The following is a 23148-nucleotide window of genomic DNA, read 5'->3' on the forward strand; positions in this document are numbered from 1 at the left end:
CATATTCCTTAGATGTGACTGACAGCAATTAAATGATCTCATCCCAGTACTCTTACAGAACTCTGGGGTATAATTTGTTTGGGTCAATAGACTTGAAATCAGGGGCGCCTGGGTGGCTTAGTCGGTTAATCATCTGCCTTCGGCTCAGGTCAAGATCCCAGGGTCCTGAAGTAGAGTCCTGCCTCGGGCTCCTTGCTCAGCAGGGAGCCTGCTTCTCCCTCTGCCTGCCGCTCCCTGTGCTTGTGCTCTCTCTCCCTTCCCCCGACAAATAAATAAATAAAATTTTTTTAAAAAGAGAGACCTGAATTCATTCAGAGGAATTAAATGCTCCTATATAAATACTTAATGGTCTCAGGTTTGGGTCTCCTCTCATAATTCAGTTCTACCCTTTCCAATCTATAGATAATTTACCATGACAATGCAGGGAGGAGCTCCTGGGGCCATTTCAGTCTTGGAGATTTTGTTTTTCCAATGTCGTTATTTGGGATTCCACATTTAGACTGCTACCTAGCATAAAATGCCCTTCTTGAAGAAATATTTAGCACAACGTATATTTCTTTTAGTTTGTTTCTTTTTAGGTTCTTCAAAACAAATTCATAAAACTGTTAGAGGAAGCAGAGATGCTAATTATAAGACAGTTCTTTTTACCACACAGCAAAAACCAAACTAGCCAATCTATTACAAAATAAGGCTAAAGAACTCTAAAAATAAATACACCTCTGCTACCATGGAGAAACAGAAGAAAATGTGCAAGCCAAAAATTCAAATTCTCCCTCCAGGTGAAAATATCCCCAAAATTCATCAACATATCAACCCACGAATATTTACTGAATGTGCAAGACACTTAAAACAATTCACCCAAAACCTCACTCTTACTCACACCCTCCCACCAAATCCAAGCTATAAATATAAGTACTGTGATGTTTTCTCCACTCAGCCACCATAGGATAGAGAACTTGTCTACCACACTCTCAGCCATTCTACTACATTACTACCTTATTCCATGCTCAAGCAATTTATCAATCTTGACTGAGCTCCTACTATTTACACAGCTCTATACTAAGTGCTAGAGAGACATAAATATTTATCATTAAAGGGGCGCGTGGGTGACTCAGTCAGTTAAGTGTCTGCCTTCAGCTCAGGTCATGATCTCAGGGTCCTGGGATCGAGCCCCATGTCGGGCTCCCTGCTCAGCAGGGAGTCTGCTTCTCCCTCTGGCCCTCCCCACTCTCGTGCTCTCTCTCTCTGTCTCAAATAAATGAAATCTTTAAAAAGAATTATCATTAAAAACCAACCCCTCCTGGAATTCATGAACACATATGAATAAATCTGTATCTCCTCTTTGGGCAGATGGGCCTCACAAATCTGCAGAGGCCTCTCTTCAGATGAAGCTAGGAAGGTACTACATTATATCCTGTTATATATACACTGTGGTAGAAGAAACTGGACTTTAAAGACAGGCAAATCTAGATTCAAATACTAGCTGCATGTCTTGCTGAATTTTAAGTAACCTGCCCAAGGTCTCTCTTCAAGTCTCAGTTTCCTCATCTTTAACATAGGGATAATAATGCTTATTTCATGGGCCTATTGAGGGACTGAGTTAACTTATGTAAAGTGACATACTTGTACAGAGCACAAGACCTACTCAACAAATATTAGCTCTTTTCCTCCCAAAAGGACAGCCATACATGCAAGAGTCACCTCTAAATCTTAAACCATGAAAATGGCACAGAAATGCCCTAGGAATTCCCAAATCCTTCCCAAGAAGGAAGCCTCCACTGCATAAAAGTGACAACATATATCTGCCCAAAGCAGAGCCCAGAGCAGCAAACATGGCTGTTCCAAGAACACTAACACTAACATATCCCTAAGTCCAAATTTCAAACCACAGTTTATAATGAAGGATCACCCCCTCACCTCCCCTAGAGTGTACAAGAAGATTTAAGAATTTGGGAGCCTCCTATCAGGTTACCCTCAATAACAGAGGTGAATTCTCTTTACCTTAAGACATCTTATAGTAATATTCTTTTTTTTTTTTACAGTTTCCTAAACACTAAAATTTTACCAGCTGGTACTAAATGAAAGCACAAAGACAAGCATTTGTTTTACTAAACGTCTATCAAAAGCACTGTACTTGGTCATATCAAAGCACTGTTGTACTACTGGTCCAGCTGTGACAGCAATGGAAATGTTTCTCTTCCACTCTGTAGAATGTTGAAAAGTGGCACCAATGCGCATGCCCACGCGCACAGCAGAAGAGCTTTTTTCAGGCAGTACAGAGTAGTGTCACAGTATAGTGATTAAGAGGGTTAGCTCTGAGACTGCAAATCTAAATGTGAAAGACAGAACAATAAAGCCTTTGGTAGGAAACACAGAACATCTTTGTGACTCTGCAACAGCAAACATATCTTAAACAGAATATAAAACGCATTAAACATAAAGAGAGAAAAGTGATAAATCGGATACTATAAAGACTTTTGTTCTTCAAAAGTCGCCATTAAGAGAATGAAAAGGAAACAAATTAGGAGGAGATATATTCAGTACATATAACTGAAAAAAACTCCTATCTAGAACAAATAAGAATTCCACTAAGTCAGTAAGAAAAAAAAAAAAGACCACCTGAAAGAAAAATGCCAAAAGACTTGGTTACTTCTAAAAAAGAGGGTATATAAATGTCTGATAAACTTTTAGAGAAGTGCTCAACTTCATTAGTCATCCAGAAAAATGCAAATTTATGTAATGTAATACCACTACACAACCACCAAGATGGCTAAAACAAAAAGGAAGGAAAATGCCAAGTATTGATGAGGACAGGGAGCAACCTACACTCTTATGCACTACAAGTGAGAATGTAAACTGGTACAACCACAGTGGACAACAGTATGGCAGTATTTACTAAAACCGAGTATCTATAACCCAGCAATTCCACTTCTAGGTAAACACCCACCCAACAGACCAAAGGGCATGTTCACAAAAAGGCACATACAGTAATATTCATAATATATCACTATTGTTAATACTCAAAATCTAGAAACTACCCACAGTGTCATCAACAGTAGAACTGGGAGATAAACTGTGGTAGAGGTACACAATGGAAAACTATACAGCAGTGAGAATGAACAATCTAGAACAACTTTTAACAATATGAATGAATCTCTCAAACATGATGCTTGCAAAAGAACCCAGACACAAAAAAGCACAGCATTTGATTACATTTAAAGTACAGACAAGCAAAACTAATCAATGCTGTTAGAAGTCAGAACAGTGGTTACCTCTGGTAAGTGAGAGCGCAAATACTGACTGGAAGGGGCACAAGAAAGGATTCTGAGGTGCTGGCAACACATCAGTTTGTGAAAATACATCACAGTGTACACTTGGATATGTGCACTTTACTGTATTCTATATTGATATCAATAAAGTTTAATTCCTAAAAAAAAGTAAATTCTAGATTCTGACAGATCTGAGTTTGAATCCCAATCTTCCCACATAATAGCTGAACAATCTCAGGCAAGTTATTTAACCATACCGTGCATCAGTGTCCTCACATATAAAGTGCAAAAAAATAACAGAACTTACCTCATGTGGTTGCTAACAGGTCCAAATGAGAATTATGTAGTACTATTACCCGTTCTCCACTTTGCATCAATATCAAAATTATATAGAGTTAAGTGATGCAAAGAAGAATGTTAGTAATAGTGAAAACACTTAAATGTATATTCATCATGTGCCAGGCACTATCTCAAGCCATTTAATGTATTAACTCCTTTAATCCTACAACAACCCTATGAGATAGATTCAATGTCCGCTTTTTTTTTTTTTTAAGATTTTTTATTTATTTATTTGACAGAGAGACACAGTGAGAGAGGGAACACAAGCAGGGGGAGTGGGAGAGGGAGAAGCAGGCTTCCCGCCGAACAGGGAGCCCAATGCGGAGCTTGATCCCAGGACCCTGGGATCATGACCTGAGCCCAAGGCAGACGCTTAACGACTGAGCCACCCAGGCGCCCCTATGTCCACTTTAAAGATAAAGAAACTTAAACACAGAGAAGTAAATTGCCCACCATCATGCAAATAGTAAATGGAGGATCTGGGTTTCAAATCCACGTGACAGATCCAGCTTTTAGGCTACACTATATCTCCTTTACTACCCTAGTAGGGAACCTCAGCTTTAAGGAAGAAAAATAAATAATCACAAATTTATCAGTTTGTGCTGCTTGTATACTATATGTATCATGGAAAAAACACTCAACCAAGAGTTAAGAAACCCCAAATTCAAGTCTTAGCTCTGACACTAACCAGCTGTGAGAACTTAGGTAGTTACTCAGAACCCTTCCAGCACACTTCCTTCCTCTGTAAATGAAAGATCTGGAAATTCTAACCAGCTCTTGCTTCTCTTCTAAGAGACCTATGTTGCCTATTTTAAAAGAATAAATACTGTACCTCTATGTTTATTGCAGTATTATTTACAATAGCAAGATATGGAAACAACCTAAGTGTCCATCAATAGACAAATGGAAAGGAAGATGGTGTGTGTGTGTATGTGTGTATACACACTAAAATATTACACAGCCATGAAAAAAGGATGAGATAATGCTGTTTGAGACAACATGGATGGGCCTACAGGGTATTATGCTAAGTGAAGTAAGTCAGACTAAGAGACAAATATCATATGATTTTACTGATATGTAGAATCTTTAAAAAAATGAATAACCAAAAAGCATAATCAGACCTAAAAATACAAACAACTGATAGTTGCCAGAGGGGAGGAGGATGAGGGGATGGGCAACATGGGTGAAAAGGAATGGGAGATACAGTCTTCAGGTTATAGAATAAGTCATGGGAATAAAAGGCACAGCATAAGGAATATAGTCAGTGATATTGTAATAGTGATGTATGGTGACAGATGGTAGCTATGCTTGTGGTGAGCATAACATAACATATAAACTTGTCAAATCACTATGTTGTACACCTGAAACTAATGTAACACTGTATGTCAACTATACTCAAAAAAGAATAAATACAATGTTCATCTAAAACTAATGATGTAATGTATGGGGATTAACATAAGAATAAAATTTAAAAAAATTTAAAAAAAAAAGAATAAATACAATGTGAATATTTCAATTTTTAAAATAATAATAAAGAATAAATACAGCATAAATTAAAGTACTAGAGATGATAGTGATGATTACTGATGACAAGACAATGAATCTAAGTGGTTCAGCAGGTACTGGTTCCAGTATCACAGTGCTAGTAAAGATTTTTATTATAGATAAGAATGTTCTACCACAGCAGAGCTTGATTTTTGTGAGTTACATGGCTTGTGTCAAATAATTTAGACTCTTAGTCATTTTTATCCTAAAATCTTATCTCTGAATCCTAATCTCTGAATATCAAGTATAGTAACAGTACAGAGCACTGGTGATCTTAGTCTCTTTTCTCCTTAACCATTCTTCTTGGGCTCTCCGTACTCCTGTCTGCTCCTTGCTCACACCTGAGCAAATTCAAGACCTACCTTATAGACCCTCTGTAGTAGGTTGAATGGATAGGTCTACATCCGAATCCCCAGAACCTGTAAATGTTATCTTATTTGAAAAGGGTCTTTACAGATGTAATCAAACATCCTGTGATGAGAAAATCATGCTGGATTAGCTGAGTGGTCACTAAATCCAAGTATCCTTGTAAGAGAGACACATAGAGAAGACATAGAGGAGAAGGTATGTGAAGATATGAGCAATGTGGCCGAAAGCAAGGAATGGTGACTGGAAGAGGCAATTAATTATTCTCCCCTAGAGCCTCTGTGAGAGGGCAGCCTGCTAATATCTTGATTTTGGACCTCTGGCTTCCAGAACAGTGAGAAAATAAATAAACTATTGTTTTAAGCCACCCAGTTTGTGGTAATTTGTTGCAGCAGTCACAGGAAACAAATATATGTCGCAAATCACATTTCTTCAGCCACCTTATTTCTGTAGCAAACTTACCAGCTCTCCCTAAGCAAAAGAGATCCATAATTACCTTCCAAAGCACCCCAACCTCAGTTCTTCCCACTCCTCCCCCCCCAAAAAAAATGAGCAAGAGGAGAAATTATAGACAACTCACAATATAAATACAAAGGATTAGTAAATAGCTCTTTTTAAAATATCTTAGTAGTAAGGAAATATAGATTAAAACATAATGACATCAAAAATGAAAAATTACTAGTATTAGCAAAGATGTAGGGGAAGTGTAACCCTCATGTGTTGATAGTGAGAACGGTAAGATGGTGCAGCCACTGCAGAAAACAGTTTGGCAGTTCTTGGAAAGGTTAAACTCAAAGTTACCAAATGACCCAGCCATTCCACTCCTGGGTAGATTCCCAAACAGGTGTTCAAACAAAACCTTGCACATGAATGTTCAAAGCAGCATTATTCACAGTAGCCGAAAAGTAGAAACAACCCAAATGTCTATAACAGTTGAATGGATAAGCAAAATGTAGTATATCCACACAATGGAATATTATTCAGCCATAAAAAGGAATGAAACTACTAGACTTCATTGTATTGTAAGTATTTATGGTGACAGATGGTAGCTACATTTGCACTTGTGAACATCACATCATGTATAGAGTTGTCCATCAGTATGTTTTACACCCAAAACTAATGTAACAATGTGTGTCTACTATATACTTCAATAAAGAATAAATAAAAGAATGAAGTACTAATATATGCAACAACTAGGATGAACCTTGAAAACATTAAGTGAAAGAATTCGGACACAAAAGGTCACATATTGCATGATTCCATTTATATGAAATATCCAGAATAAGCAAATCCACGAAGATGGAAAGCAGCTTTGTAGTTGCCTGGAGCTGGGGGGGAACGGCTATAAGGAGTGACTGTTTAATGAGTACAGGGTTTCCTCTCAGAGTGATGAAAATGTTATCGAACTACACAATAGTGATGGCTGCACAACATTGGGAAATGTACTAAATGACACTGAAGTATACATTTTTAAATGGTTAAAAAGGTAAATTTTATGTTATGTATAATATACCATCCCCACCAAACAATACATACATATATATATGAGATTAAATAATGGCAAACTAGGGGTGAGCATAAACTGGTAGAGCACTTTTGAGAAGAAATTTATCACTACGTGTGAAATGTACTTAAAGATTCATTGAATTTGGCTTAATAATGTCTTATCGATATTTACATTAAAGCAAAAATAAGATACTCAAGATCTGTATAAAGTATTACAGTGTAAAATTATTTATAATAAAAAAGTATAAACCACCCAAGTGCCAAATAATCATTAAAAATTTTACAGTTCAGGGGCGCCTGGGTGTCTCAGTCATTAAGCGTCTGCCTTCGGCTCAGGTCATGATCCCAGGGTCCTGGGAACGAGCCCCGCATCGGGCTCCCTGCTCAGCAGGAAGCCTGCTTCTCCCTCTCCCACTCCCCCTGCTTGTGTTCCCTCTCTCGCTATCTTTCTGTCAATAAATAAATAAAATCTTAAAAAAAAAAAACTTTTACAGTTCAAAAAAAATTTTACAGTTTACCCATACTTCGGAATTAAGTAACAATTAAAAGCATATCTATGAAAAATATTAAATGGCATGAGACTATTCAAGACATTTTTAATACCATGGAAAAATTACTGACATATAATAATATATTCAAAAGGCAGTATGTACACAATACATTTATGATCCCAATTTATAAATACATACTAGTGTATATATATATTTTCACTGCAAGTATTTTTGAAGCTTTAATATATTTCCTGACAATCAAAATATTCCTACTACACAATTTCCACAAATCAATGAAAAAAAGATAATTAACACAATGGAAATGCGAAGAAAAGACCTGAATAGGTAATGCATAGAAGAAATATACAAATGTACATGAAGCATATGAAAAGATTCTCAGCCTCAAATAATTACATTCAGATTAAAACAAGGTATTTTCTTTCTGGCAGATTGGAAACATTTTAGAAAAGCCCTAACATTTTATTACAGATGTAGAGAAACTGGAATCTTAAACACTGTGGTAAGAGTCTAAACTGTTGAGGAGGAAATTTGACAATATTATTAAAACTTAACATGTGCACTCCTCAGACTCAACAAAGTCTAGTTTCAGCAATTAACCTTATAGAATGACTCCCGTAGTATAAAAACATAGGTATAAGGATATCTGAAAAAAGAAAAATTTGAAATATTCCATAGATCTTTATATTTATGTTGGATATTCTTTTTAAGATGTTATTTATAAATATATTACATGTTAGAATTTGAAAGAAATCCTTTTTACTTTAGCTTGTCTGAATGAGTTTCTGCTACCTGTGATTAACTCTTCACTGGGATCAACAAAATTTTAGGAGAATACTTCATGATACTGAGAAATATTCATTATAGAACATTAAGTGAAAAAAATCAAAACACAAAATTTTACATTTCACTTTATCACAGTATGTAGAAGTATACACACATACACCCACACATAGTAAAAACTGGAAAGAACTGATCTGTGTATACACACATGCATACATACATAAAAATACATTGAGCTGTATACTTAGGATCTGTGTTTAAGTTATATTGCAATAAAAACGTTTAAAAACTAGAAGGAACTACATAAAGACATCAAAATACTAACAGCTTAATTCTGGATAGAAGAATTACGAGTCACTTATTTCTGTACCTTTCTATAATTTCTAAATTCCCTATAAGAAATGTGTATTTTATAACTCAAAGTTTTATTTTTAGAGAAAAATAACATGATCTTCAAACATGTTTTTTCCAACCCTCAGATTCTATAGTTTATGTACAGGTCCACAGGTGTTTTTGCACATATTAAATGAGCACTGAATTAATCAATGAATAAATCAGAGAGAATATGTTTTTGTTCAGGGTCACACCCAGAGCTAAGCCCTCTGTAGTAAATTTTGCAAGATATAAACTACAAAGCTAGAGAACAGTACTCTTTCCCTCTCCTGAACCCTATATAAGGAACTGATCTTTTCTGAAGTTAATTGATTTATATGCCTGCCTCCTCAAAAGACTATGAGCTCAAGGACAGCAACTATATCTCACACATCTATGCAAACAAGTGTCCTATCATCAGGTTGGTCTTTTAGTAAGAGAAAAGTGTGGTAGAGGACTTTGGAGACAGGGAAAACAGGCTTCCAATTCTTACTATATGACCTTGGGCACATTATTTAAATTCTCTGCACTTTAGGTCCCTAATGTGTAAAATGGGGATAATGCCATCTCATACCTGCCATTGAAGTGTATTCAATAAACAATAAACACCTATTAATTATCATCTATTATAACAGGATGAAATGCTACTCTAACCTCACTTTCTTACCTGTGTTCCCTATAACCTACAGTGTCCTTGTCAGTGGGATAGTGAGGTGAGAGTAGCACAAAAGTAGATAGAACAAAGCTAGCTGGTCCTTATGGAGACCGACACAATGACCTTGGCCTCATTAAATGCACCACACTCATAACCAACTGAGCTAAGCAGCTAACAGAGCAAGATCAGCAGACCAACAATCCTCCACAAAACACTAAACATTCTTCTAGAAAATAAAACCACAAATGATTAAATACCGCTTTCCACACAATAGAAATGCAGGGGAAAGAATGTGTTTCATACAGATGTGAAAAAGGAGAAGGCTAGGAGAAGAATATTAAGTAACTACTTAGCAAAGAAAGGGATTAAATACTATTTGGACATACAGAAGCTCAGAGGTAGCAAACTGGAATGGCTGTCAGTTCAGCAGGTGATACTCCTAGATATTTGTTTTGGTTTTTTCCCAATAAGAGATCATGATCCTGATTCAAAAGAACTGGTTAAATAAACTAAAACCAGATTCATACTGGGTATTTACCCCAAAGACACAGATGTAGTGAAGAGGGCCATATGCATCCCAATGTTCATAGCAGCAATGTCCGCAATAGCCAAACTGTGGAAAGAGCTGAGATGCCCTTCAACAGATGAATGGATAAAGAAGATGTGGTCCATATATACAATGGAATATTACTCCGCCATCAGAAAGGATGAATACCCAACTTTTGCATCAACATGGATGGGACTGGAGGAGATTATGCTAAGTGAAATAAGTCAAGCAGAGAAAGTCAATTATCATATGGTTTCACTTATTTGTGGAACATAAGGATAGCATGGAGGACATTAGGAGAAGGAAGGGAAAAATGAAGAGTGGGAAATCGGAGGGAGAGATGAACCATGAGAGACTGGACTCTGAGAAACAAACTGAGGGTGTTAGAGGGGAGGGGGGTGGGGGGATGGGTTAGCCTGGTGATGGGTATTAAGGAGGGCATGTACTGCATGGAACTCTGGGTGTTACACGAAAACAATGAAGCGTGGATCACTACATCAAAAACTAATGACGTATTGTATGGTGATTAACATAACAAAATAAAATTTAAAAAAAAAAGAAAAAAACCCAGATTCATTAAAAAAATAAAAAGGCAGGTTCATCTGAACTATTATAAAATTTAGTTTTATAGGGGCGCCTGGGTGGTTCAGTGGGTTGAGCGTCATGACCTCAGGGTCATGGGATGGAGCCCCACATAGGGCTCTGTGCTCAACACGGAGTCTGCTGGAGGTTATCTCCCTCTCCCTCTGCTCCTCCCTTGCTCGTATGCTCTCTCTATAAAATAAATATTTTTAAAAATTTAGTTTTATAAATTAAAAATTATAAAACAATTGGAATGCAGCACAGAACACCTCTTCCATCACCATCTTACCTCTAAATCTGACTTTGGCCCTCAACTTTTTGACTATGGGAAAACAATCAATGCTATTCCTCTCTTCTACAGACCTCCACATTTCATCACTTATTCAGCACTTAGAAAAGTTGTGGAACCTTGGCTTAAATTCTAAAGGTTAAGTACTGTGCTTTATATCAGAAACAAAACAAAACAAAACATGATTATATACAATTCTTTGAAAATCTGAATAGGCAGCCTCTACCATCTCATAATTAATAGAACAAATCTTTATCAGCAACTACTATGTAAAGCACTGTCTTTTAGCAAAGCTAAGAAATTTGTCTAGCTAACTCTGGGAAACAGGAATTTATAACATAACTTTGTAATGTTTTAATTTTTATAATGACCTGCAGTTTTTATCATCAGTAAAAGAAAAATTTTAATGGTCATTGTCAAATAAACACTCTGGGAAAAACAAGAAAAGGGACACCTAACTTACATAAAATAAAATCTCTAATTTTCCTCAACAATTTAACAATAATCAATACCTATCTTCATAACTAGGCTAAAACAGTGTCAGAGGGCTATCATTCTAAAACTACAGGGGCGACTGGTGGCTTAGTCGGTTAAGCGTCTGCCTTCAGCTTGGGTCATGATCCCAGGGTCCTGAGATCGAGCCCCCGGCATCATGCTCCCTGCTCAGCGGAGAGCCTGCTTCTCCCTCTCCCTCCGCTGCTCCCCCGCTTGTGCTCTCTCTCTCTCTGTCAAATAAATAAATAAAATCTTAAAAAAATAATTAAAATAAATAAATAAAACTGCAAAACCAAAGAAAGAAAAGGACATCAGCTGATAACACAACTGAGAAAAGAACCAAGTCCTTTGACATTCCTGTGGAAAGTAATTCTAATGTCCAATAAAAATGCATGTAGGGGCACCTGGGTGGCTCAGTCATTAAGCGTCTGCCTTCGGCTCAGTTCATGATCCCAGGGTCCTGGGATGGAGCCCTGCATCGGGCTCCCTGCTCAGCGGGAATCCTGCTTCTCCCTCTCACACTCCCTCTGCTTGTGTTCCTGCTCTCGCTATCTCTCTCTGTCAAATAAATAAAATATTTTTAAATAAATAAATATGCATGTAAATTGTTATAAACTGGTTTTATCCATTACAAATTGTGGCTTATGATTATCATTTCTAAATCATTTCCTCCTCTGCCTGCTTTTAAAAATCCCGGAAGTTTCTTTGTTGCTTCCCATAATATTTTTTCGTTATACAGAATATGGTAAACCAGAAGTTACAGCCAGCCCCCAAACTACAACCACAAAATATGCAAACTACAGCCTACGCTGAGGGATTTCTGAGGTTAACAGACACAAACCCTTTTTTTTTTTTCAAAGAAAACAAACCTCAGACAAAAAAGCATTAAACATCCTGAAACAGCCACACCAAAAACGGAGCTTCTTAGAAACAAAGCCCTAGTAACTATTTGATCTAAGAAAGACATTTCCAGAACTGATAAGAGTGGGGTAGACAGGAAAATACATATATAAAATAACAACCAGCCTTAACTACAATTCAGACCATGAGTGACCTGGTTCCTCTCCCAACAGAGCTCCCCTACTGCAATGTGGGTTGGGGACTGAACTAAAAAGGTCACACCATAGCTCTGCTATTCAATGATTAAGCCATTGCTTCAGTTTTCCCAAATCTATAACTAAAAACAATAATCTCATCAATGGTGTGACAGCAGGCAGAAGATATGGATTCTAACAGTTCTTTCCAATTTGCCAGGTGGCAATGGACAAAAAATTATATTTCAAGTAGGGCTGAAAAAATTTTTAAACTCTTTAAAGTACACTGCAAAACTATAAAGTCACAAATATTAATCATTACCATCAGTCAAAAGTGATGGAAAGATTATCTCTCATTTCTAGCTCTGACTCTTTAAATTCTGTGACCAATATTAACGAACACGCACTCATATTATGTTTTGCCAACTAGGAATAGTTTAGAAGCCAAGGAATCCCACACTCACGGAGGAATGAAGCTTAACAAGAGGAACCTCCATAAACCTTCTTCTCCCTGCTTAGGACTCTCAGCACTCCATGAAAACTCTACTTTAGGCTAACCCAGCTAGTTCCACCTATACAGTAGATCACAGACGGCCCAGCAAAATCCTGACTTGACTTACCCATCACACTAAGGAACAAAAAAATATTACTAACCTGGCTACCTTTAACAGAAACTATGACAGATCCCAAGTATAAAATATTATACTTAAAGTCTCAGATATTAGACCTTAGTATAACATCTGAGAAACCTGATGATCTAAACTATACCTGTTCCCATCTTACTTCCTGGAGTCACATCTGATCCTCTAGGAGCATACTGAAAATAGCTTGAGAGCTGGCACATGCTCTCATTTTCCACCATGACAGGACTCTGTCACTCATAAACCCAGTCCAGGGGTTCCATATACTCCAAACTAAAATCAGTTACCACAGGACATCTGGAACACAGACATGTGTCCATTATCTGCCTCACTTAGTAACTTTTGAAACTAAATCTAAAAATCTGGCAATGATAGCCTATGTGTAATCACTGAATTCCCTAAGTCACCGATTTCTAAAAGGTTAAGTCTTTCTCTCTTTCACTGGATCCTATGCCATATCCAGCAGGTTCCCTCATGTACACCCAGGTTCCTGAGAGACCGCTAAGACCCCTTGACAGTAATTCATATCCAGGGATGGCAGAGGAATTGAGGAGCCAAGCCAAGTCCAAGAATGCCATCCACCAGAGTTAGCCAGAAAACAAGCTTATAAAAGGATACAGAACTGGAAACGGGCTTGCCAAAGGACGCCTTAGGCAAAAAAAAAAAAAAAACTGTTTCTAATCTAGGAGGGAAGGAAGGGCAGGGCAGAGTCTTAAGAGAATTTGGTTTAAGCACCAAACACTGTGATTTAGGATTTCCTCCTAAGAAGAGAAGACAAGGCTCCAGTGCCATTCAAGTAAAATCCACTTACCTTCAATGTGATCTTCCCTACCTGAGGGAGTACAAAGTGGGGTTCTCTCATGTTTAAGAATATACAGTCTCTCCAATTAAATTTAGCATGTAACTAAAAAATTTTTTGTATTTTTTTAAGTAGGCTCCATAACCAATGTGGGGCTTGAATTCATGACTCCAAGATGAAGAGTTGCATGCTCTATCCACTGAGCCAACCAGGCGCCCCAGCATGTACTTTTAACTGCCTTGGACTGCTCTGTTTTCTGTGTGTTGATCTCTTCTCTTGATTTCTCCTCTGCTCAACTTTAAAACAGGAAATATGTGACCTAACTTAGGAAATCTTCCCCTGATATAGCAACCTTGACCTCTGGAAGTTATCACAGACGCTTGAGGTAAGCTACCAGGATTTGAGTTTTGCTTCAGCTAGGAGTCTAGGATTCAGAGCAGAGATGCCTTTATACAATGACCATGAGAGAACCTGCATAAAATTGAAAGACTAGCAGAGGAAAATAAAAATAAAATAAAAATTATCTCATACTGACTCCCTATTTGAAACTGGCTCATCAAGCTTTTTATAGCCACTTCATCTCTGGAAAGAGATAGCCTCTTTTTTTTCTTTTATATAAGATATCCTTAGCCATCAGGGATATGAAAATCAAAACCACAATGATACATATTCACACCCACTAGGATGCCTATAATCAAAAATAAAGTTAATAAGCGTTAGTGAGGACATGGAGAAAGTGGAACCTTCCTTCATACACTGCTAGTGGGAATGTAAACCGGTATAGTTGTACTGGAAAACAGTCTGGCAATTTCTCAAAAGGTTAAACACAGTTGCCATATGACCCAGCAATTCCACTCCTAGGTATATGCCCAAGAGAAATGCAAATATATCTCCACACAAAAACATGTACAGGGGCGCCTGGGTGGCTCAGTCGGTTAAGCGTCTGCCTTCAGCTCGGGTCGTGATCCCAAGGTCCTGGGATAGAGCCCCACATCAGGCTCCCTGCTCAGTGGGAAGCCTGCTTCTCCCTCTCCCTCTGCCGCCCCCCTGCTTGTGCTCTCTCACTCTCTCTCTCAAATAAATAAAATCTTAAAAAAAAAAAAAAAAAACATGTACACAATGTTCACAGCAGCATTATTCATAGTAATCAAAAAGTATAAACAGGGGCGCCTGTGGCTCCATCATTAAGCATCTGCCTTCGGCTCGGGTCATGATCCCAGGGTCCTGGGATTGAGCCCGGCGTCAGGGTCCTGGGATTGAGCCCGGCGTCGGGCTCCCTGCTCGGTGGAGAGACTGCTTCTCCCTCTCCCACTCCCCCTTGCTTGTGTTTCCTCTCTCGCTGTGTCTCTGTCAAATAAATAAATAAAATCTTTAAAAAAGAAAAAAAAAGTGTAAACAACCCAATGTCTATCAACTGATGGATAAATAAAATGTGGTATATTCCTACAACAGAATACTATTCAGCCATAAAAAGAAATAACATACTGATAAATGCTTTAACATGGATGAACCTTGAAAATGTGCTAAATGAAAAAAGCCAGTCACAAAGACCCTATAGGACTCCATTTTATGAAATGTTCAGAACAAGCAAATCTATAGAGATCAAAAGTAGATTAGTGGTTGCCTAGGGCTGAGGAGCGTTACAGAGTTGGAAGGAAATGGGGAGTGACTGTTAATGGGTATGGGTCTTGGGCTGGGGGGGTGGGTAATGAATATATTCTAAAATTGACTATACTGATGATTGTACAACTCTGTAAATATACTAAAAACCACTAAACTGTACACTTTAAGTATGTGAATTATATGGTATATGAATTTCATCACAATGAAGTTGTCTATATATAGGTATATATAAGAAAGAGAATATACGCATACAAGTGATAAAATAAATGGAGCAGAATGTTAATCAGTGAATCTGGAAAAAGGATGTACTGAAGTTCTTTGTACTATTCATGTCAATGTTCAGTGTGAAATTATATGAAATGAAAAAGCTAAAAAAAATAAGATACCCCTCATGAAAATCACACATAGTATTCTTCTTTAACATGTAACAGAAACCTGCACCAGAAGAACTGCCATAATGTCTGCTCCTGCCCCTGCCAAATATTTTACTTGTCCCCTCTACTCAACAGATTACTGCAAAGCATCACTCAAATAGCAGAAAAGAAGAATGACATATGGCAAGGGAGAAAAATATTCTCCAACCTTCTCATGGCCTCAGTTTCTTCATCTGTAAAATCAGAAGGTTATATAATCTCTTGAACCATGCTTCCACACTTGATATGCCATGAATTTTAGGTTCTAAATTCACTGCTCAATATGGTTAAGGAGGAATATGATCTCACCAGTCCTCTGATTTTCCTAGTCAGTAAGCATTTTTTCTCTCTTCTAACTGATATTAAGAGATGATTTCAGTATATTCTCAGTATTCTAAATAGACTCATACAGTACACTGGCCAGTCTCCTATCTATGGCCCCAAGCCCTTCTCTGCAATTCTTGGCAAGGCCCTCTGCTCAGAACCTGGGAAAACTGGAGTAGTGGATGCATGAACCAAGAATACATCTCAATGCTAGGTGCAGGTCAGTTCAGAGGAACTTAAAAAGATTCCGAAGTAAGAAATAGGTCACAAGTATTCTGGAACCTTAATTCTCAGGCAGAGACAGGGAAAGTTAAACTCAGGAATCCCATCTCACAGTAAGCCTTCTCCTGCAGTCACTGGTGGCGACCACAAAAAGAAAAAGGGGAAACTAAGACACCCAGGACATCCACACATCAAGGTAAAGAGGGACTGGACTCTACTACCATCTGCCTCCCCACTTAGGATGAGCCAACAGGAATGGAAAACATAAATCAAAGGCAATTCTTACAGATTTGCTTATCTCTCTGACAAGCTCAAAAAGCTAACAAGCAGACACTATTTCCTAAAGTTGGCTAAACTTATGATTCATTCATTGATCACCTCCCCCTCCAACCCAAAATACCTCAACTAACCAGAAAACAATTTTCATACCGTCCTCAGTTCCTTGCACAACAAATAAACATATGACTTGCCTAAATACTTAAGTCTGAAAGAAAGGGGAAGTGGCAGGGAGAGAATCCTACACAATCCAGTGATTTGAGTTTATATTCAACACAGCAAGCTCTATGCTTATTGTTGCAACATGAGAATGAATCTTAATCCTTCTCCGCAAAACTAGAAGGAACAAATAAGTGTCTTTGATTTGCCTGTTCTGGATTCCCTTTGTAAGAGTATATAAGTTATCTGAAGTATAGAACTTAATTTGCATAGAGAGAACTTAGACTCCTCAGTATCTCCCTAAAGACCTGGGTGCAATTCACAATTTCTTATAGTTTCACTTACTATGACATCACCAGTTTGAGAGCTATAAGGCCAGCTATGGAGAGAAAATGCACCCTGGAGAGTCTCAAGACTGACCTGCATAAAGCTATTTGTATTCTGTTTTTATTTTATTCAGATTCCCCCTGGGTAGTCCAGATTCCCCTACCAACTCACCAGAAATGAAATGAAGGCAAAAAAGAAACCCTTCAATCAGTGCCCATTCGAACAAAGGCCACCTACTGAATAAATGGTCTTGGCATTCCACTACTGCAACCACATTTAAAAAGACAGAAAAAATACTCTTTCTTCACACATTTTATACAATTGATTCCCCCCTTCTTTATTCTCCCAATAAGCTTTCACAGGGATATAATTTTAGCTTGCTGAAAAAACAGATAATTAACAGATATTCACTAAAAGTAACATTTTTGAGTGTCTACTTGATGAAATGCTTTTTACTTACATTCCCTTTTTTATAGATGAAGATCCCAGCAGAGTTATCAAACTTGCCCCATAGTCACAGAGATAGCCAACATATTGCAGAGGGTAGTATTTAACTGCAAAACCCATGTTTAACTGCAAAACCCATACTCTCACTAACACATCACTTCCCAGCTTCATTCTTATGCTTTACCATTTGCAAACCATTCTCTTTATTGTCTAAAATCAAATTTCTTTTTTTTAAGATTTTATTTATTTATTTGTCAGAGAAAGAGAGACTACAGGCAGGGGGAGTGGCAAGCAGAGGGAGAAGCAGGCTCTCTGCTGAGCAAGGAGCCCGATGTGGGACTTGATCCCAGGACCTTGGGATCATGATCTGAGCCAAAGGCAGACGCTTAACCGACTGAGCCACCCAGGCATCCCTAAAATCAAATTTCTATATAATTCAGTAGACACTCAAAAGCACAGCATAAAAAAAAAAAAAAAAAAAACTTGTGTATTCCACCACTTTAAAGTTTCTTTTACTGGGGAGAACTGTGTTATTTTTAGTCTTTCTCAACATGTTAATGTTTTCTGAAGACCCAACCAGGCAATGTGATGCAGTTTAGTGTAAGAGAAGAGCACTAAACCAAAAGTCAGGCAATTAACTAACAGAATGTAGGCCCTACTGTCCTTCCTGGGGCTCATTTTCCTCTCTGAGGTCTCTTCCAGCTCCAACATTATGAACCAAATTCCAACAACTACATCACAAAGTCACAAATTTAATAAATATGAAACATAGATGAAAAACTAACATCTGTATTATAAGAATTTGAAGACCTAAAAAAGTGATCTTGAAACAATAATGTTGCCCCAACAAAAGGCCCAGTATTAAGAGCATTACTGCTTCATGATTTTTTTTCTCCATCTAGTATTAATTTGAGAAAATATTTGTTCTGACCTTGTTAAAGGTCACCAATTTATCGTGTTTTTTAAAAGATGGTCTATTGTTGTCATTTGAAGTATGCACCTAAATTTTTTTTCATAAGAAACATTGGAATTTCTCCAGTGACAAAAAACAAACAAACAAACAAACAAAAACCCTAACCTATTATCTCCGAAGCAAGGTAAAATTAGTCAATAGCATAATCACTTTCAGGAAACTTTGGTGAATACATCATGACAAAACACTGGAAAGGAAGATTCCTCATCAAATCAGGATGATACAACAAACCTCCACGCACATGAAACCTGCAAACTGGACACTCCAGACAAAAACTTTTTCAAAACTGTTGCAATTCAAAGGCTCCAATGACAGTGCAGTGGAATTCATGGGGATTTTACAATTATGACATTCTTCTTCAATTCTTGTCAATTTGATCTGGGCCCCATCTTCACTTTCCCTTTGAAAGATGACTTGAGAAGCATCACTACCCAACCAAGAATCTCCCCTTTTACTCACGAATGAAGCTGGTCTCCTAACAGCCACCAATTACTTTTCATAAAAAGAGGCATGGCCCCGTGGTGCAGGCCCTTTCTGGAACTAAGAGAGTTCTCACCCTTCTTGTTGTGGCTCAAGTTCACTTTATTACTTCATGTCCTATGAAACCAGGGGGCCCAGCCCAGGGCTGAGTTAGAACGGTTTTGAGGAACAGGCTTCTTGGGAAGAGGCCAGAAAAACTCAACAAGTTTCTGTTTTGCTCTCCTTGTTTTTTTTTTTTGTTTTTTTTTTTAAAGTCTGGGTGGAACTTACTTTCAACTGAGATGTGGAATACCTTCCTCCCTCCCTAGCGGGTGTTCGACAACAGGCTTACCTTCATCTTGTACTAAGTCACCAGACAGAACCCACAACGCTTCCCCCTCCTCCTGGTCCCCTACTACAGGACCACAGCGCAGAGGGGCGTAGGGGCCGTTCGGACCCCTCCCGACTCAGAACCCCTCATCCCGCTTCCCCACCTCCAGCCCGACGCCCCCTTCCCCTGCGCCACCCGTGGGTCCTGCGCATCGGCCCTCGCCCAGCTCCCGGGACAAAGCGGGGAGGTTTCCTCAAGGGTCCCCGGCCGCAACGGGAGCGGGGAAGCAGCCCCGGGCTCCGCGCTCACTCACCCGACAGCTCGTCCGGCTCCAGCCCGGTCTCGGTGTCCAACCCGCAGATGACAAAGTAGTCGGCGAAACGACTGGGCGCCGAGCCCCCTCCGCCGCCGCCGCCGCCGCTCATGGCGCCGGGGCCGAGCCGGGCCGGGCCGTGCGGAGCGCGGAGCCCCCGCACCAGGGCGCCCGCCCGCCCTCAGGCCGCCCCTCCCGCCGCCGCCGCCGCTACCGCGGCTCGGGCCGCCGCCCCCGGCCCTGGCCCGGTCCCCGCGGCCGCCGCGGCTGCCGTGACGGGGCAGGGGGGCACCGGGCCGCCCCGCGCCGCATCCTGGACGCCTTCCTCTCCGCGCCGCCGCCGCCGCCAGCCGAGAGCGCCGCGACCGGAGCGAGCCTGGAGAAGGGCGGAACGCGCGGAGGAGAGCCCCCCCCGCGACCCCCTCCCGCCGCGCCTGCGCAGGCGCCGTCGGGGAGGGGGCGGGCGCCTGGCGGAAAGGATGACGTGATGCTCTTCGGGCCCGAAGGGCCGCAGCTTCCCAGGCGGCCGCCGCAACGCGGCCGGCCACTGCCTGGTCACCCGCAACCGCCACCCCCTCGAGGCTGCGACTCCTTTTGAGAGGATAAGAAGGTGAGGGATGAGTGGGCGCATGCCGCAGAGCTGAGACCCTGGTCCATGTTCTGTCCCCCCCCCACTCCTCCCACTGGAGGTCCCGACGTCTCCTTAACGCGGCCCTGTCACAGGGATGGGGTCGCAGGACTGAGCTCGGCAGCCCACCTCGTCCCATTTCCAGGCTAGACCTAGACCCCAGATAGCTCTTTCCCTCAGCCTCTGCACCTTGGCTTCCGTGCCCTGCCCTTTCCTCAGGAGAGCTGAAGATGCCCCCTTTTTTGGCGGAGGTGGATCAGCCAGTCCCATATTTACCTTTTTTTACAAATGGGGAAACTAAGGCTTAGAAAGAAACAAGGACTATATAGACTCTAAGAGACAAAACCCGGACAAGAATCCTGGGCTCCTCCTGGTCAGCTCCCAGCTGCCTCACCCACCACCCCAGGTAGGCCTTGGGAAATGCACCAGACTGTCCCCTTTTCTCTCCTGGAGCCTCCAGGGGCTCAGGCCACTTAGGAGCTCCCCTTCCACTTAGGAGAATTTTCAGATCCATCTCTGAGCCGGTCCTCCTGAGAGAAAGTGGAGAAACTTGCCTCCTAGCCCTTGTCTTGGGACCCTCTGATTTGGTTTCACACAGAAGATAGGCAGGAAACTGGAGATCAGAAGCCAGGAAGGCAATATAGTATGATGGTTACTATCATGGGCTCTAGAAACAGAATGCTCAGATTTGAATCCTGACTTTGTCATTTACTATGCGACCTTAGGCACTCTCCAGGTGCCAGCAGTCATATTTTTGTGAAGATTACATAAGATAAATGTGCAAACTGGTAAAATGGTCATAATAGTGCCTGGAACATAGATGGCATACCATATTATTATAAATAATAATTTTTTTTTTTAATTTTTATTCCAGCAAGAGGTTTGCTTTGGCAGGCTGCCACTAAGGACTCTGGAAAGCAGCTGGTTTCCCCAAGGGCCAACCATGGGTTTTCTCCTGAGTTCTCTCCTGGGTACTTCTCTCAAGCATTGGTTCTCTTGGGGAGGGTGGCCTGGAGGTCACAACCAACATCACTGGGAACCATAGCACCTGCCCCTCCCTGTATGTAACCTGCCTGAACTGATGGGACAAAAAGGAGAGGAGAAGAGGCACTGGGTGGCTCAGTTGGTTAAGCATCCGACTATTGATCTCAGCTCAGGTCTTTTTTTTTTTTTTTTTAAACAGTCCCTGTCCCTGCTCTCGAGACCTTTCCAGCATAAGAGAGGAGACCAGCTTTTTTTTTTTTTTTAAGATTTTATTTATTTATTTGACAGAGAGATAGAGAGCACAAGTAGGCAGAGAGGCAGGCAGAGGGAGAGGGAGAAGCAGGCTCCCCGCAGAGCAGGGAGCCCGATGCGGGACTCGATCCCAGGACCCCGGGATCATGACCTGAGCCGAAGGCAGCCGATTAACCAACTGAGCCACCCAGGCGCCCTCAGCTCAGGTCTTGATCTCAGTGCAGGTCTTGATCTCAGGGTCGTGAGTTTAAGCTCTGCATTGGGCTTTAAAAAAAAAAGTGGGGAGGAGAAGGTAGCTTCACAAAGCCTATTCAGGATGATGCCCCACTCCATCCTGTATGTTGGGGACACAGAGGCAGTAGAGGGGCTCAGAGCTAAATAATTATACAGCATCTGGGGCATCTCCCCAGGTTGGGAGATGGTCAGGGAATGCTTCCAGAAGACGGTATAATCCAACGTGAGTTCCAAAGGATCAAAGAAATTCCTCAAATAAAAAGGGAGAGAAAAAAGATGTTTCAGAAAGCATGGGCAACAACCGGGAGTGACAGATTAAAATGGTACATTCAGGCAACAGCAAGTAATTCATTTCAATGTGAAATGGAGAATTAAAAGGGGATGAAACCAGGGAAAGAGGAGAGGGACAGAGCAGGAAAGGCTTCATATACCAGGCCAGAGAATTTATCCTGTAGAGTGTGTGTCAGGGGTGGTAACTTAGAGGAATTTGAGCTGGGGAATGATATGATCTGACCGACATCTTAAAATGACCACTGGGGGTGATATGGAAGAAGAGACTTGAAAAAGACTTATAAGGCCTCAGTTTGAAAGTCCAGAGACTTTTTATCCGATGCATCCAGGGCAAGCAGGTGTTGGGAGATCTCTCACACTAACTCAACTCATAAAACACAAGTTTGAAACAAAAGCCCAACTGTATTAATTTGCCCTGGGAAATGTAACTGCTCAGAGGCCCAGAATACTCAACCATAAAGTGATCTCCTTCCCAGTAGGAAATACGTTTGGCAGAGTGATTGCTTCTTTTGAGAGTCAGAGAGAAAACAGAACTGGATGCTCTTTAGATTTAGTGTTTAAATCCCCACTCCTAGGCGCCTTTCACAAGATTGCTTTGAAAATTGTTAAATTAATTTTTTTAAAGATTTTATGTATTTGTCAGAGAGAGAGAGAGAGAACGAGCACAAGCAGGGGGTGCAGCAGTCAGAGGGAGAAGCAGGCTCCCCACTAAGCAGGGAGCCCTATGCGGGACTCATCCCAGGACCCTGGGATCATGACCTGAGCCGAAGGCAGACACTTAACTGACTGAGCCACCCAGGCGTCCCTCTTAAATTAATTTTTAAAAATCAATGGAGGGGCACCTGGGTGGCTCAGTCAGTTAAGCGGCTGCCTTCAGCTCAGGTCATGATCCCAGGGTCCTGGGATCGAGCCCCGCATAGGGCTCCCTGCTCGGCGGAGAGCCTGCTTCTCCCTCTCCCTCTGTCTGCCGCTCTGCCTACTTGTGCTCTCTATCTCTGTTAAATAAATTAATAAAAATCTTTTTAAAAAATAATCAATGGAAAAAGGACTTTCATATATCTGGGACATGATATACTCTTAATAAGTGGCATATTGGGACACCCATTTCACGATGAAGGACATGAAAGAGAGCAAGGGGACATTTGAGGGAAGATAATTCCA

At 40.5% G+C, this 23148-nt stretch overlaps 1 protein-coding gene across 5 annotated transcripts in view; it reads right to left on the bottom strand.

Moving 5' to 3' along the window:
- Positions 1–19979, bottom strand: part of DENND5A (DENN domain containing 5A) — a 100684-nt gene extending 80705 nt beyond the window's left edge. For 2 of the 5 annotated variants that reach the window (XM_064577089.1, XM_064577086.1), the window contains exon 1: positions 19599–19975. In XM_064577089.1, the coding sequence (XP_064433159.1) occupies positions 19599–19710 (112 nt within the window). In that variant the 5' untranslated portion in view covers positions 19711–19975. Of the gene's footprint in view, positions 1–19598 lie in introns of all 5 variants that reach the window. The other 3 variants (XM_064577087.1, XM_045894176.3, XM_064577088.1) reach the window with 2 other exon arrangements.
- Between the last annotated feature and the right edge of the window lie 3169 nt (positions 19980–23148).

Source organism: Mirounga angustirostris, unplaced genomic scaffold (assembly GCF_029215605.1).
Source record: "Mirounga angustirostris isolate CCGP_5_RB_7025 unplaced genomic scaffold, mMirAng1.0.hap1 SCAF_13, whole genome shotgun sequence".
NCBI lineage: Eukaryota > Metazoa > Chordata > Mammalia > Carnivora > Phocidae > Mirounga > Mirounga angustirostris.